This window comes from Podarcis melisellensis, assembly GCF_964234715.1.
Source record: "Podarcis melisellensis genome assembly, chromosome: 3".
Lineage (NCBI taxonomy): Eukaryota > Metazoa > Chordata > Lepidosauria > Squamata > Lacertidae > Podarcis > Podarcis melisellensis.
In genome coordinates, this window is record NC_138530.1 from 50,581,538 (window position 1) to 50,595,934 (window position 14,397).

Sequence of the window (14,397 nt, forward strand, 5' to 3'; positions counted from 1 at the left end):
GCTGAAACAGGAATTCACAGGGTAGGAATTTCCTGTTCCCAGGATATGCAGGACATTATTTAGCTCTTTGGGATGTACCATCCTGTCTCATAGTGGACAATTTTTAAAAAAACCGTATTGGAGCCTCATGTGGTTTCCCATTTCACGGTGGGAAAAGCTTTCCAGGAATGTAAAGGCCAATTTAAGGTCACAGCCTTGCAATCAGTCTAGACTCTGAAGTAAGACTTATTAACAGGCAGTGCTTGGGGGTGGGATGTAGGTTAGGATTAGTACAGTTGTGGATATCTGATTCTAACATTGGTTTTTAGAAACTCATATATTCATAGTTCTACAAAATTCATTTTTGTAGTACTCAGGGGTTCTCTGTGAACATAAGAGCTGGGTGAACCTATGGATTGTGTTACTTGCATCTATATGCAATGTAAACAGAACTGTGTTTTATGATGCTGTGCACTTCCAGTTTGTCTCTATTTTTGGGTGGGATCCAACTGGCCAGTTCAGGTTGCATAATTAAAGTTGGTTTGGAGCTCTTGCCCAACCGACCAGTCCTGGCACCAGACTTTTGCAAGAAGGAAAGCGACAGGACATAGAAACTGGAAAGTGGGACAGCATCTGCTTGGTGTAATGTCACCTAACCTCCCTGCGAGCTAATCAGAATGAATGCTCAGTAAACACCCAATGTCCTCTAATCTCCCTGGAAACAATAAAACAAACTCTCTTGAATAAAACAATAAATAAATAAATAAATAAATAAATAAATAAATAAAACTCTCTTGAAGCAATCCTGGGTGTTCTTAGCACTAGATTCCATCATTCAGCAGGAATATTAAACGGTGGTATACACATGCTTTGGCTATAACTTAAAAGCAGAAGAGATTTCACTTACATTTATATTCTGCTCCATAACCAAAGTTTCCCTGGCCATCTGACAATGATCAGTTAAAATATTCTAAAAATACAATTTAGAAATTTTAAAATGCAGAATGTGGCATTGAAAAGTATTAGGCAGCATAAGAATAAAACAATCCAATAGAATTCTCAACCAGTGCAACAGATCTAAAAGCAAAAACATTTGACTGGATTCAACTAACCTGGCGTGTTGGTGAAAGCCAGCAGAAGGACTCCAGCTAGTGCACAAGAGCTCCCCACCCCAATGTTCCCTCCCAGAAGAAAATCTGCTCTGGAGGGTCAGGAGAACCAACAGAACAATGTGGGGGTGGAGAGGAGACATGGTTCTGTCTGACAAGCAGAAATGCATGCATTGATGAAAAAACCCTCTTAGTGCCATGTTGAATTTCATCCATTAAACGCTGCTAAAGAGCCATTAAAAATCTGCTTAGAATTCTGGGGAAATAAGAATGTCCTCATATCAAAAAGGATATGGTGGGCACCAAGGGAGCTTCTCTGAAGAGGACATTCCATCATCAGGGTGTTATAGCCAACAAAGCCTTCTTCCTGGTAGCCAACTGCTTCACCTTATTTGGTGAAGGCACCTGGAGAAGGGCCTTCAGAGGTGACCTCATTGTCTGCGTATATGTGGGAGGAGGTGATCTATCAGCAAATGATGCAGGACTTAACAAGCACCATGAACTGAGCCAAGAAACACTGGGAGGCAACTCTCGGAGGACAGGAGTAATGTCAGATCGCCCAGTCCCAGTTAACAAGCTTGCCACCCTATTTTGGACTGACAAAAAATTCTAGACTGTTTTTGAAGCCAGCTCCACACAAAGCGCATTGTAATAAAATATTAACAAGAAGGTAGCAAGAACATGGATAACTGGCAAGGCTATCTCTACCTAGTTAAGTGTGAAGTTTATGACCCAAAGCTGATAAAAGGCACTGTGAGCTGGTAAGTCTATAATTCAAAGCTCACTAGGTAGGTAGCCTTAGGCAGACCATGTATCCCTGCACACGTGTAACTTGCTTATAGGCCATGTTCACAGACCAGAGTGGGGCCGCACCTTTAGTCTTACTCCTGACTTTGGATTTTTAAAAGTAAACAAACATGCATTGTGAGCAATTGTCTGAACAGAATGGCAGAGTTGCAAGACGCTCCTTGTGCCTAGATGTTACTTCAGGATGGAATCTACACACATATAAACAATGCTGTGAAAATGCTTTTTTAAAAAAAGTTTTGAAAAATACATTGAATTTGGCATAGCTCACTGTCGCCGTCTTGTGTCACATTTGTATATTGCACTTTACAACACATTTAAAACGTTTTATTTGCAGCTGTGTAGCTGAGTCCCCTGACACCCAGTTGTACTACACATGAGCAATGCATAAATAAGGTACATCTCTCAGCCACAATACCCCCATCAGAATAATACTGACTTTACAAGTCAGTTGTTATAAGGATTATGAGTGTATATGAAGTGTTTTGAATGCTTTAGAAGCATTACATAAAAATATTATTATTGTAGAAATAACGATGATGAAGGAATAATTTTTTATTATTTGTGCTAAAACAAATGTTTCTTATCCACGCATTCACAGTGAGAAGCAGTAGTTAAGGAGTTATTCTAATTAGTTCTGTCCCCAGCAGAACTAATTATCACTTTTGTATTCAGTGTGTTTTCTGTTTGTGAAAACATGCAACTTACTCCCTCTAGGCGATTTGCTGCACTTGTTTCCGACACACCTTTGAAAAATATTTGTATCGTATTGCTCTTGCAACGTGAAGATAGGAAATGGATTTTTGCCATGAAAAACTTGTAAGATCAGGAAAACCTTGCATGCTAAACTCAAAGTTATGAGGCGACCAGAGCTGCTTTTTAAAAAAAATATTATTAAATGTAAGCTGTTGTTTTTCTAGTACAGTGTTTTGAAGATACTTGTTTTAGTCTCAGTGACTGTGATACTGCATTATTATGCATAAACAGGACCGTGGACATCAATGGGCTTTAAGTAAGGGTAAGTGAGGACACAGAAATGACTCTGTACTGAATAATGACATTCTGTCATGTATGTTAACATTTTCTGTTTAAAATTCTACTATGTCTGTCAGGCTATTATTATTGCTTTCAGTTTATTTGTGTATTTGATTACTTCGGTACTCTCAGAACTGTGCTATTGTTTGCCGCTGTTACCCGCTTGTTATCTTTAAAGTGAGAGTCTTTATGTTCATGCTGTAGAACAGGGATAGGGAACTTGCAGCTTTCCTGATGCTGTAGGATGCTAACTCACATCTTGGCCAGTATGATGGGAGCAACAGCCTCAAAACATCTAGGGATTTCCCATTCCTGCTGTACAAGTTGCAGACAGACATACTTGCTGGTTTGTCTGTTCAAAGCAGGCAAGAAACATTCCTAGTACAAACTTGTTTAGTACCAATTTTTTTAAGTTTGGTACGCTTCAGATGTTGTTGGGACTACAACTCCCATCAGCCACAGTCATGATGACCAGTAGTCATGGATGATGGGAGCTGTAGTTCAACAATATCAACAATGAAGCAGGGATGAATTGTGACGCACAAAACAGGTGGACCAGCTTTAGGAGGTTTGTCGGTACTCGCATGTGAGATTTTTGCCTTGTGTTTGAAACTTATGATGGGAGCTTTTTGGCCATTTTCCTCTGGGAATAAATACTGTTGGAACTAGCACCTCTGTCTCTGTGTAATGACTAGTAGATGTGTGAGGCTTGAATTATGCTGGCAGAGACTTGTTGCCCTGTTTCATTTTTGGAACTTGTGGGAAAGTCACATTTGAACCACTGAAGAGCAACAATGGTTCAAGCTCAGAATTGGGCCATCTCTGCTTAAGTAGCCAACTACATGTGTACCATTTGCAGGCTTTATTTGTTTTTGCCAGTTGTAATTCCATGGAGTGAATCTGGTGACATTGCAGTGGGATGTGGTATATTTTCATTAAGTACAATTCCTTTCCTTTGAAAAAAATCATCACAATACCTCCTTTATAAGTTTCCACTTTCTCTTTCCTTTCAGTGCAATAACTTGAGGTCTGTGGTTATATCCAAATCTTAACTACTCTGCTTGTATGTGTGTGTGTGTGTTGTCCCTATTCGTATGCTTTTCTTTGGAAGAAGAAATATATTTGGAAATAGCTCCTATTTTGTTTTGTTTTATGAGATCAATAAGGTACTCTCCAGGTCATGACCTTGCACTGTGCTGCTGAGAGGAGTCCTAGTACACGCCATCATTCAGCTGCTATCACACAGTGCTGTCTGGCAATGGCAGTTTCTTCACTCTTCGCTCTTTGCTCCCCCCCCCCCGCCTCCCACTTAGCAGTAGAGACTTGTGTATTGCTTTCAACCCACATGCATCCACTATTGCTTCTTAGATCTATATCAATGGATAGCACACATGCAGGTGGGAGATGGAGTGGGAATAAGGCTGCCACACGTCCAGAATTTCCTGGACATAACTGGAACACAGCAGTCGGAAACAGTGTCCGAGCGGAAATCGCTTAAATGTGTGGGAAAATTCGGCAACCCTTGTTGGAAGCGCAACACCTTGTGTCCTGATTTTCACTTTTTTGAAATATAGCAAATGTCTGGTAATCCTTATTGTTAGACCCCCCCCCCCAATTTTTTTTATGTGCCATCTGAAACTTGTTCAGACACATGTATCTGACATCACTGAAGTGTTGCTTTGTCAACTCAGTGCAATGTTTCCTCAAAAGTCTGTTTCTACTTTAACAAAACACACACTAATTAATGTATGTTTACATTAATTAAAGTTGTTGCTTTAATTAATATTTCTTCTTTTTTATCCATTTAGTTACTTGTCTACTTGGCTCTCTCTCAAGGTCCTCCAGACACTTGGCCCTTCATATTTACACATTGGTTTTCATTTGCCAGTGGCTCAGCAACTGTTACTTTCATGCAATTTCTTACTTGCAGACTGCAGGCCTCCATTATATCTTTCTGTTATCACCTTTTGAATTATTGCAAAGTCTTAGGCCAGGTGATTCTGATGTACATGGCACAACAGAGCTCATTCCTGATTGTCTTTTTTGTTATTTCCATAACATTTCTCATTAAAATAGTCATAGTGTAAACAGCAATGTTCTCTTTTTCAGGTTTGACAGATGAAAAAGTGAAGGCCTATCTTTCTCTCCATCCCCAGGTACTGGATGAATTTGTGTCAGAAAGTGTAAGTGCTGAAACAGTGGAAAAATGGCTGAGAAGGAAACACAACACAGAGGAAGGTAATATCTCAGTAACTTTTGGAATCATTCTCCTGATGATTGGGCTGATTCTGGAATTGTATTTCCATACTTTTTTGAACATGCAGTAGTAGGAATAGAATCATAGAATCATGGAGTTGTAAGGGACCCCAGGAGTCATTTAGTCCAACCCCCTGCAATGCAGGAAACTCAGCTAAAGCACCCATGACAGATGACCATCCAACCTCTGCTTAAAACCTCCAAGGAAGGAGAGTAAGTATGTCTTCTCCTCCTCCTTTCTGAGAAGTTATTTTGACTTACAAGCACAGCCATAAATCAACGGAGTTGGGCTTCCTTGTGCCTCTAGTGGGCAAAGGCAGGAGTAGCTATTACAAGGAGATAGGCTGTCCCCTCTTCAGTTTTTTGCTCTTGCCTCGATGAAGCAGTCGCATTGCCTTTGGCTCTTCTTATTTCATCATCTTGGGTTAGCTTATTCTTCCTCACTTCACTCTTTAACCCTCTTATTATTCTTATTTCTTAAAAAAGAAAATAAATTCTAGATCTCTCTCCCCCCTTTCCTGTTTCCCCTCTTCAGAAGAGGGAGAAGCAGGCAGCTTGCCTGGGGCGTTTACTCCTGGCTACAATTTTTATCTGATTTCACCGATCATGGCTGTGGGCTGAGCTTGGCAGCAGCTAGGATGCTAGAAAGCTTCCTGGAAGCTCTGCAAGTGGCTGTGGCAGTGCTTGCCCCCACCCTGGAAATCAGAGCAGCCCTTTGCAGCTTTGGTTACAGATTGCATCCCTTTGGTATCAGAGGATTCTTACAGGCACAACTATGTTTGTCAAGATTCCCCCAACCCCCCCTGCAATACATGACAGAATGGGTTTCCTGACAAGGCCCAGATGGGCCCAGTGCTCCTGAGCAGGCAAAATCAGGCCCTGATGGGTGATTGTGATTCCCAGCAGCCCCATAAGGCTTTGCGAAACATGAAGAATCTACAGTCTACTGCCAGTGTAGTGCAGAAGCAGTTTAGGTGGGAAAAGCAGGAGAAGTGGACCCATCGTTCTAGAGACAACGTAAGACCAGTTACCCTTGTTCTCCCTGCTGTTTCCTGGCCACTGCATGTCCAGTTCAGTGCCCCAGAGGAAACTAGCTCAGCACAGGTTGTGACATAGGCTTGTCATCCCTCTCCTTCCTGGGCTTTGAGGATTCTGCCCATCCTTCAACACAGGCCCAGAGATCTTCCTCTCTCTACCCCAGTCAAGATTAAAGCTGATGCCAAACTATTGATATTGTCCAAGAGGATGGACATCATGTTGTTAGCCTTTATCCTGGGTCTATGCATGTTGGCCTCACAATTCACTTCACAGGCCCAATTGCACGTGAGACCGCTTCAGTGGTTCCTCTTACCACACCAATGGTTAATTATCCACAGCAATCATCTCTATGTTCCAATCCCTCCACATTTACAAGAGAGCATGCACTGGTGGACCAGGGAGACCAACCTTTGGAAAGGTTTGGCTACCAAAGAACCATAATATCAGATACCAAGCCTACAAGACTGGGGAGCACATTGCGAGGGACAGTTAGTCTCAGTGGACTGGACAGCCACCAAGTTCCAACACAGAGTCAAGTGGCTCAAACTCTCTGTAGCACAACTAGCCATTCAGCACTTCTGTTGCGGGTGCCTGCCCCATGTCTTGATTAGAACAGACAACATGAGTGTGCAATCCTAGATAAACAGAGAAGGAGGGACCAAAACAGATCTGCAGCAAGAGACTACTTTGTTCCTGTTCTGGGCAGAAAAGCATCTCTTTAGCATCTCTCTGAAACACATCTCTGGTACATCCAACACACAGGCCAATTGTCTGAGTTGCACCAGGCTGGATCCAAGGGAATGGATGCTTCACAACTTGGTGTTCAGACACCTTCAGGGAACCCTGGGCCCATTCAATGTGGACCTCTTTGCCTCCCATACTACTACTAGAGGTTCCAGGACCCAGGAGCAGAGGCCTGGGACATTCTGATATCACCATGGCCTCTTGGATTCCATTATGCTTTTCCTCTGGTGGTGATCATACCAAGAATTCTGTACAACATATGGGAACAGGCACAACTAGTCCTAGTGGTGCCCCCCATTGGCCCCAGCGTCTTTGTTTCTTTGAGTTTCTAGTTCTGACAGTGATCACTGCATGGACACTCCCAATCCTCCCAGACCTCATATCCCAGGGACCAGTATTCCACCCAGATCCGGCTTTAGAGTTTACTGGGATACAATAAAAACAATGTGTAATTTAATATATTATTCACCACAGTCAATGTGATCTCTGTACTTGCTTGCCAAGACCGTTGATGTCTGTTTTCATTTTATTGACATTTGCTCTTAAATTTTGATACAAGAACTTCATTACAAAGTGGGGGTGGTGGGAGCCTCTTGGACCTTCAAAGGTGACTCATCCGCCTGCATAAAACAGCCTCCCTTCTTCAAGGCTGCTTTCTCTCTGCAGAGGTGAGCACACCTCTATTGTCATAGAACAAAGCACTGTGATGAAACAGCCTCAGAAGATCCCTTGAGGGAATTCATCACTGAATGTTGAGCTGAGCAGCCTGCAGGAGCAAAGCAGGCACGGCACAAAGTAACAGTTCGGGTTGTCCTGTATATAGAGAGTCTCCTTGCTCCTAAACATTTTAAAGGCTTTTGCCCTTTCTGTGTTACAGTAAAGTGAAAGCTCTTAATTCTGTTTGGAGAGGTTGCTGCTATATAACATTAAATTCAGGGAGTTGTGGCAGGTATAAATTCATTTGGAAGAAAAGATAGGGAGGCTACAGAGAAATGCGTGAAGAGAAAAACATTTTAGAGTTGCATTCTTTTTCTTCTATGTGCAGTATTTCAGAGATGAAATGAACATGTCACATGAAATAATATAATTTTCATGCTTTTTTCTAGTTACATGTTTAATTATTTTCTCCACTGAGTGTTTTTTTATTATGCTGATAGCTCAGTTGGTTAGAGTGCGGTGCTAATAATGCCAAGGTCACAGATTCGATCCCCGTAAGGGACAGCTGCATATTCCTGCATTGCAGGAGGTTGGACTAGATGATCTTCAGGGTCTCTTCCAACTCAGTTATTCTATTCTATTCTGTTCTGTTCTACCATGAATCTTTACCACAGCATTCATCCCATTGTCCCACTCCTTTTCCACTCTTTAGTGCTAAATGAGAGCAAATCTCAATCTGGAGAGAACCTGAATTGCCATTTGCTCTGAATGAGTGCTAAAGAGTGGTTTTCCCTGGGGGGAAAGCAGCAGGACAAGAGGAAGTGCGGATAAGCCCTTAGGAAAAAGGTAGAGTATTATTCAAAACAGATTTGTTCAAATATCCTGAATAAATAAAGGAATGTATGTTCTTGTCATTTTTCCAGTGCTCGTGTTTGTCCAGAGGACATTTGAACATTTGCTCAGTGTCATATTTTCAGTCCCTAGAGTACAGTGCATAAAATACGTCTTTAGTACAAATGTACGTATGTTGTAGTTACAGTAGGGTTCCTTCGGAGAGAATGAAATAGTTCCCTTGACGTAAATCTGTTCTACATTGGATTCCTGCTCTCTCCCATGTGGTAACCTATCATTTCTACTGCTAATGATCCCCTTACCCTTGTTGACGTTAGCAGACAATTCCCAAGGGGTATTTCCTTTTGTTTCTCTTGTCAGCTGGTCTGAAAAGAGGGAACTGTTCAGTCTTGACTTTTCTGCAGATGTTGAGGATTGCATTGCAAAGTTCAGCAAAAGTCTGTTTGTTTTCAATGTACTCAAGAACACAGAAACCAAGTGAGCCAGTGAGCCAATATATTTTATATTCTGTGGCAGATCAACATTAGGAGGAGAGAAGTTACAGGAATTTACTCTCGTTTTTATCATGCAGGATTATTGTTTCATGGTTATTTTGTTTTGGCTTTTTTTGTGTAAAGGAACCTCAACACATACAGGTGAAAAAAAAGATACATCAGTCAGAACATCACATTGATTAGTGAGGAAAAGCAACCATTTGCATTCAGCTTGAAATCTTTCCAAACATTGTACAGTATATCGAAAACAAAACATAGAGACTGTTACAATTTGTTCTTATGTGACTGAGCCAAATCTGTAGACTTTGGCTGGTCTGTAAAACACCAGTTCACAGCAACTTGAAACTCCCCTAGGTATTGCCCCATCCCATAAGCATGTCCTCAATTTTAAAATTCATAATTCCATATATATTAGTGGGTTAGTAATCTGGCAGGCAGGCTCCAAAGAGTGTGCAGCAGAGACAGAGGACCAGGGGAGTGACCCAGGAGAGGGGGGCCAGTGATTTATGGGGTGTCACACCACCTGCAAGGCAGGAGCCAGGGAAGTGAGACTGAGGGCATTTGAAGGTGGAGGAAGGTGCACAGGATGTAGCGGAAGAAGAAGGGATGGATCTGGTGTGGGATGGATTAGTAGATTTTTCAGCTTCCCCCATCCCACTGTCTCCTAGAACCAGGAGGGGCTTGAAAAGGGAAGAGCAGTGATGACTTCCATGCAGGAGAAGTCTCATGCTGTGGGCATGCAACCTGTCAGAGGAAGGTATATAAGGCAGGGGAGGGGAGTGGCCCCACTGTTGCTGCACCTGCTCCTTAGGGCAGAACTGTGGACAGTTGCCTAGAGGCTAAGAGCACTGTGGAAGCTGCTGTAAGTGCTTCTCTTGCCAATAAAGAGTTAATTATTGGACATGTGTCTTCCTTCTCTGGACCAGGCTGTGTCAGCACTCAGTTGGTGCAGTGTTGCTAGAGAAAGCACAAGAAAACTTCTCAGCTCTATTCCACCAATATATTTCATGTGTCTTGTTTAAGGCAGAAGGTTAAAGAGCCAGACCACCCCTAGCCTGGCGCTCATGGTGGCCTAGGCAGAAGGTGGGCAGGGAAGAAAATGCCCCTTCACTGTGCCAGTTCCCAGAATGGGGCAGCAAAGAAGTCTGGATCAGACCCACTGCTGTCATATGATGGCAGCATGTCTTCCCCCAAAATGCCTCATACCGGGAGGTTTCCTATGCCTGCTGCTGGTGGGGCTGCAGCCTCTGGTAACTTCCACTTGCCCATTGTTTGGCTGGGTGCACCAGGGAAGAATGTCATGGAAATTTGCAATTCAGATTTCATACCATCTTACCAGTGCCTTTAGCAGCATTGAGGTGCCATAAGATGGACATGTGCCCAAGGGTCTGGATTGTAGATTCAGGGAGCATAGAAGTGTGACTTTCCCCCCAGTGCAAGCTGCAAATATGAGCCATAGATTAATATGTTGAATAGATTTGAATTCTTAAAACTTGCCAAAATTAAGTATTCTACTGAAAATAAGGATGTGGAATAAAACAATTTGAAATCTATTGTGATGTAATAGACACTGAAAGCAGCAGTAGGATTATTTAACGTTGGAATTTTTTTGAAAATTAAAATTATCCCGAACTTTCCAGGAGCATCTAATTGTTTGCTTCCTTTTCTTACAGATGTTTCCACTCCTAAGCATATCAGCAGGGTAAGTACCGTACAGGTGTGTCTCTGTTCCCCAGAACATAAAACTGTCCAAGCAGCCTTCTGTTGATTTGAAATGAATTTCCTGATGCGTTGCACTTCATTCATTGAATTAGCTCCAGAGAAATTGCTGGTGAGCACACTAACAACTTTCAGACCAATTAAAATACCATTCAGAGCCTTAAGAAGTAAATAAGGACATGGTACATTGCAACCAAATGTATTGAAACTGTGATTAGGGACGTGTGAGCCACCCCCAGCTTGCCCTGGAAATTAAGCGAGTTTGAAAAAACAAAAATCCCCTATTACTTAAGTTTCATCACTCTTTCCATCCTCTTGCCTTGCATTGTGAAAACTTCCTCCTCCCTCCTCCCTCCTTCCAACCTGCAAAAAAGCCTTCCTTTGAGGAAGGGGGAATGGCTAGCAGGTGTGGAGGGCAGAAAAGGCCCCTTGGAGGCTGGATCCTAGTCTATTTGAGTGCGGAGTGTGCATTTCCATCTCTCACCTTTCAGATACTTGTTTTAGCTCTAGCTGTGGCAGCTGGTTCTCTCTTGCTAAGTGTTTTCAAGAGGAAATCATTTGCATTGTAGAAGGAACATGAGGTAAGGGATGGCTTAGGCAGCCACCATTTCTCTAGGGCCTTTTCAGTACTGGCCCTGACTTGGTGGAACGCTCTGTCACAAGGGACTAGGGCCCTGTGGGACTTGACATCTTTCTGCAGGGCCTGCAAGACGGAGCTGTTCTGCCTGGCCTTTGGTTTGAACTCAGTCTGACCCTTATGGTTTTGATCTATGGGCTACTTTTAGAATGAGGCTGCATTTTAAATTGCATTTTATCCTGTATTTTAAATTGGTTTTTCCCCCTATTATCTTTTTACTGTAATTTTACTGGTGTTAGCCGCCCTGAGCCTGGCTCTGGCTGGGGAGGGTGGGGTATAAATAAAATTTATTATTATTTATTTAAACTGCCCTGCTCAAACCGTTGTACTCTGGATCTGTGCATACTTCACAGGCACTAGGTTGGGGCAAAAGCAGCTGGGGGAGTTCCAGGGGTAACATGCCTGGTTAAAAACTTCCTTCCCCCCCCTCCCAATCCCTTGTCAGCAAATCACCCCCTTCCAAGAGCATTTTGCAGTATAGAAGGAATGTCAGGTTAATGTCACACATGGCTGCAATGTAGTGTGCCGTTTCCCCCTAAATAATCCACACTGCTTTTGTTAACTTTGAATGAGGCTATTGTGTGTTCCAGAGTGCTGCTGCGAATACAGAAATCCCAGTGTATAATTCAAGGGCTCTATGAATCACAGCCAGAAGAATTAATATTTCCAGATTTCTCATGCTATTGCATATGGAGCAACATTTGAATCTATTAGGCTTAGCTAAGGAATGAGTGACACCAAATAGGTATCCAATCCTAAGTGATCTTCCTGAACTTTGTAACACAGAATTGTACAAATTGTAACATTGGAAGGGACCTTGAGAGCCATCTAGTCCAACCTCTTGCAATGCAGGAATTCTTTGCCTATTGTTGGGCTCGAACTCAGAACCCTGAGATTAAGCTATCCTGAATTGCTTATAATTGGGTATCTACATTATATATGATTTTATGTATACTTGTGAAGGTAAAATTGGTGCTGATCCTTTACCATGTAAAGGTCTGATTAGTTTCTGAACTGAGACCTGCTCAAGTTATTTTTGGTTGTTGTGATTTACAGAACATATTCCTTTCAAATGCCAACTTGAAACATTGATAAGAAGAAATGGTGTGCTGGAAATGTTGCAACATTGTAAACCATTTCCCAAATTATGCATATTGTGAGCAAATCACTGAATAAAAAGCATCTTACTGTTTTGAAAAGTAGTTCATTGATGGAAATGTCTTAAATTATTAAAAGTTTTAAAATGGAAATGTACTTAAAATTTTCTAGCTAAACCATTTCCCTGTGTGCCATAAAAACCTGACTAACAGTAAAAAGAAAAAACTAGACTCTTACTTCTTATTAAATCAGAGTGTCCTGCCATAATTTCTGGAGTGAGTTTGTCCAAGCAGTCTTTGTTCTACTGGTATGATATCACTGTCAATCTGAGCTGTAGGAGTCCTACTGTACGAATGCGCTTAATCACAATATAAAATGCAGCCCCTCAAAAATGGAAAATACTTTCATGAGATTTTCTTTGCAACACACCTCTGCTCTTTCCAAGTAGAATGTTTTTGCATTTTCTGATTGATGAGTCAGGGAGTGGAAATTGCAGACATTTTCCCTTCCTTTCTTACCATGCTATAATCCCCTCTCTTTATTTATTTCTCCCATCTTAGCACAGAGCTTTCTAGACTACAGGTGGATCTCAGTTCACTGCTAAGGATTAGTTAGGGAAATATCAACATGAGGTGTTATTTTTCTGTAATTTTTGCAGTCATTTTAAGAAATACACATCCCACCTGATGCTGGTAATTTCAGATGCAGCTGTGTTGAAATTCAGCCATTGAATGCTGCATGTATTTTATTTCCTGTAGTTCCAGCTCTTTCCCCCTATGCCAAACTGAAGATAGCACTAGGAAAACTGTTGAAGTACTTCACTGATTGCTGTGGCATGCTTTCAGTAAAACATTGCCATCTGTTGCTAGTAGTTCTCTCATGCGTTGCTGCTGTATCTCTTCAAGAGCACATGGACACTATAAATGTTTACACTTTCTGGCTTCTTCAGGGGATCATGGGAATTGTACTTCTGTGAAGTGAAGTGTTATTGTTTCCTAACCGTTGTGCTATGCTGTGTTGTGCTGGAGGAAATTACAACAGTGAGGCTGAAACATTCACAACAACTGACTGCAATCCTATATACACTGGTAGTAACACCCATTGAAATTTATGCATAGGATAGTTCCATCAAGCAGGCTTAGGTTTTGCCGTCTTTGTGAGAAAATATTGAAGACATATCATGGAGGAGAATGCATATATATTTTGAGAGAGACAAGTTGCTCATTTGGCAGTATGTGCTTGCTCACAGTTCTTCCTTGGCATTCAGCCATATTTAGACTTGGTTACATGTGCCCTGTGGGTGTAGAATCTTCTGCTGTTGTGTATTATACATTAGAAGATGTGCACTTTTAAGTTATACTTGTCATTCAGCTCATCATCCTCAGTAAGTTATCTATAATGCATTTACTTGGGGTTTTCTTCTATAACTTTCAGCTGGCTATTTGTCTAACTCTTAATCTGAAGCTGAAATGTGAGAGCATAAGGCAGGATTGTGTTGCCCTAGGGCTTCATGTGGCCTCAGTCTAATTTCATGCATCCCTTGACATGGCAGGAAGAGAGAGAAAAGGGGATGAAAACAGAGAGGAATGGAATGTCCAGGGATTTGTGTTTGACCCCCACTCCACCAACTGAACTGGGAGGAGAAGGAGTGGTGACTCTATGGCTGGCTGATGGGCAAGTCATAGACAGAAAGACATGGAAATTATACTTTACTAATGTATTGCCTTGGCAATATGGAAATTTAAATTATGGTATTTTATTTCTCAGTACTATATATATATATAAGTTGAAGACCATTTCCTGCTCTATCTGAAAAATTATCCTAAGCTCTAAATTTAGAATTGTAATAACGCTCCCTCTGTCTTGCTCTCATTAGCCTTTAAATGAAAACAGCACCTTTTTAAAACTTAAAAATGTCACTTTTTAAATACTCTTTGTTCTGCTGTCAAGTGTAAAAAGCACGCTTAATTTC

At 41.7% G+C, this 14,397-nt stretch overlaps 1 protein-coding gene across 1 annotated transcript in view; it reads left to right on the forward strand.

The window, feature by feature from the left end:
* Nucleotides 1–14,397, forward strand: part of LOC309367557 (cAMP and cAMP-inhibited cGMP 3',5'-cyclic phosphodiesterase 10A-like) — a 116,676-nt gene that overhangs the window by 31,470 nt on the left and 70,809 nt on the right. The window contains exons 2-3 of the mRNA XM_081906989.1: nt 5,040–5,168; nt 10,645–10,673. Of these exons, the coding sequence (XP_081763115.1) occupies nt 5,040–5,168; nt 10,645–10,673 (158 nt within the window). The remainder of the gene's footprint in view (nt 1–5,039; nt 5,169–10,644; nt 10,674–14,397) is intronic.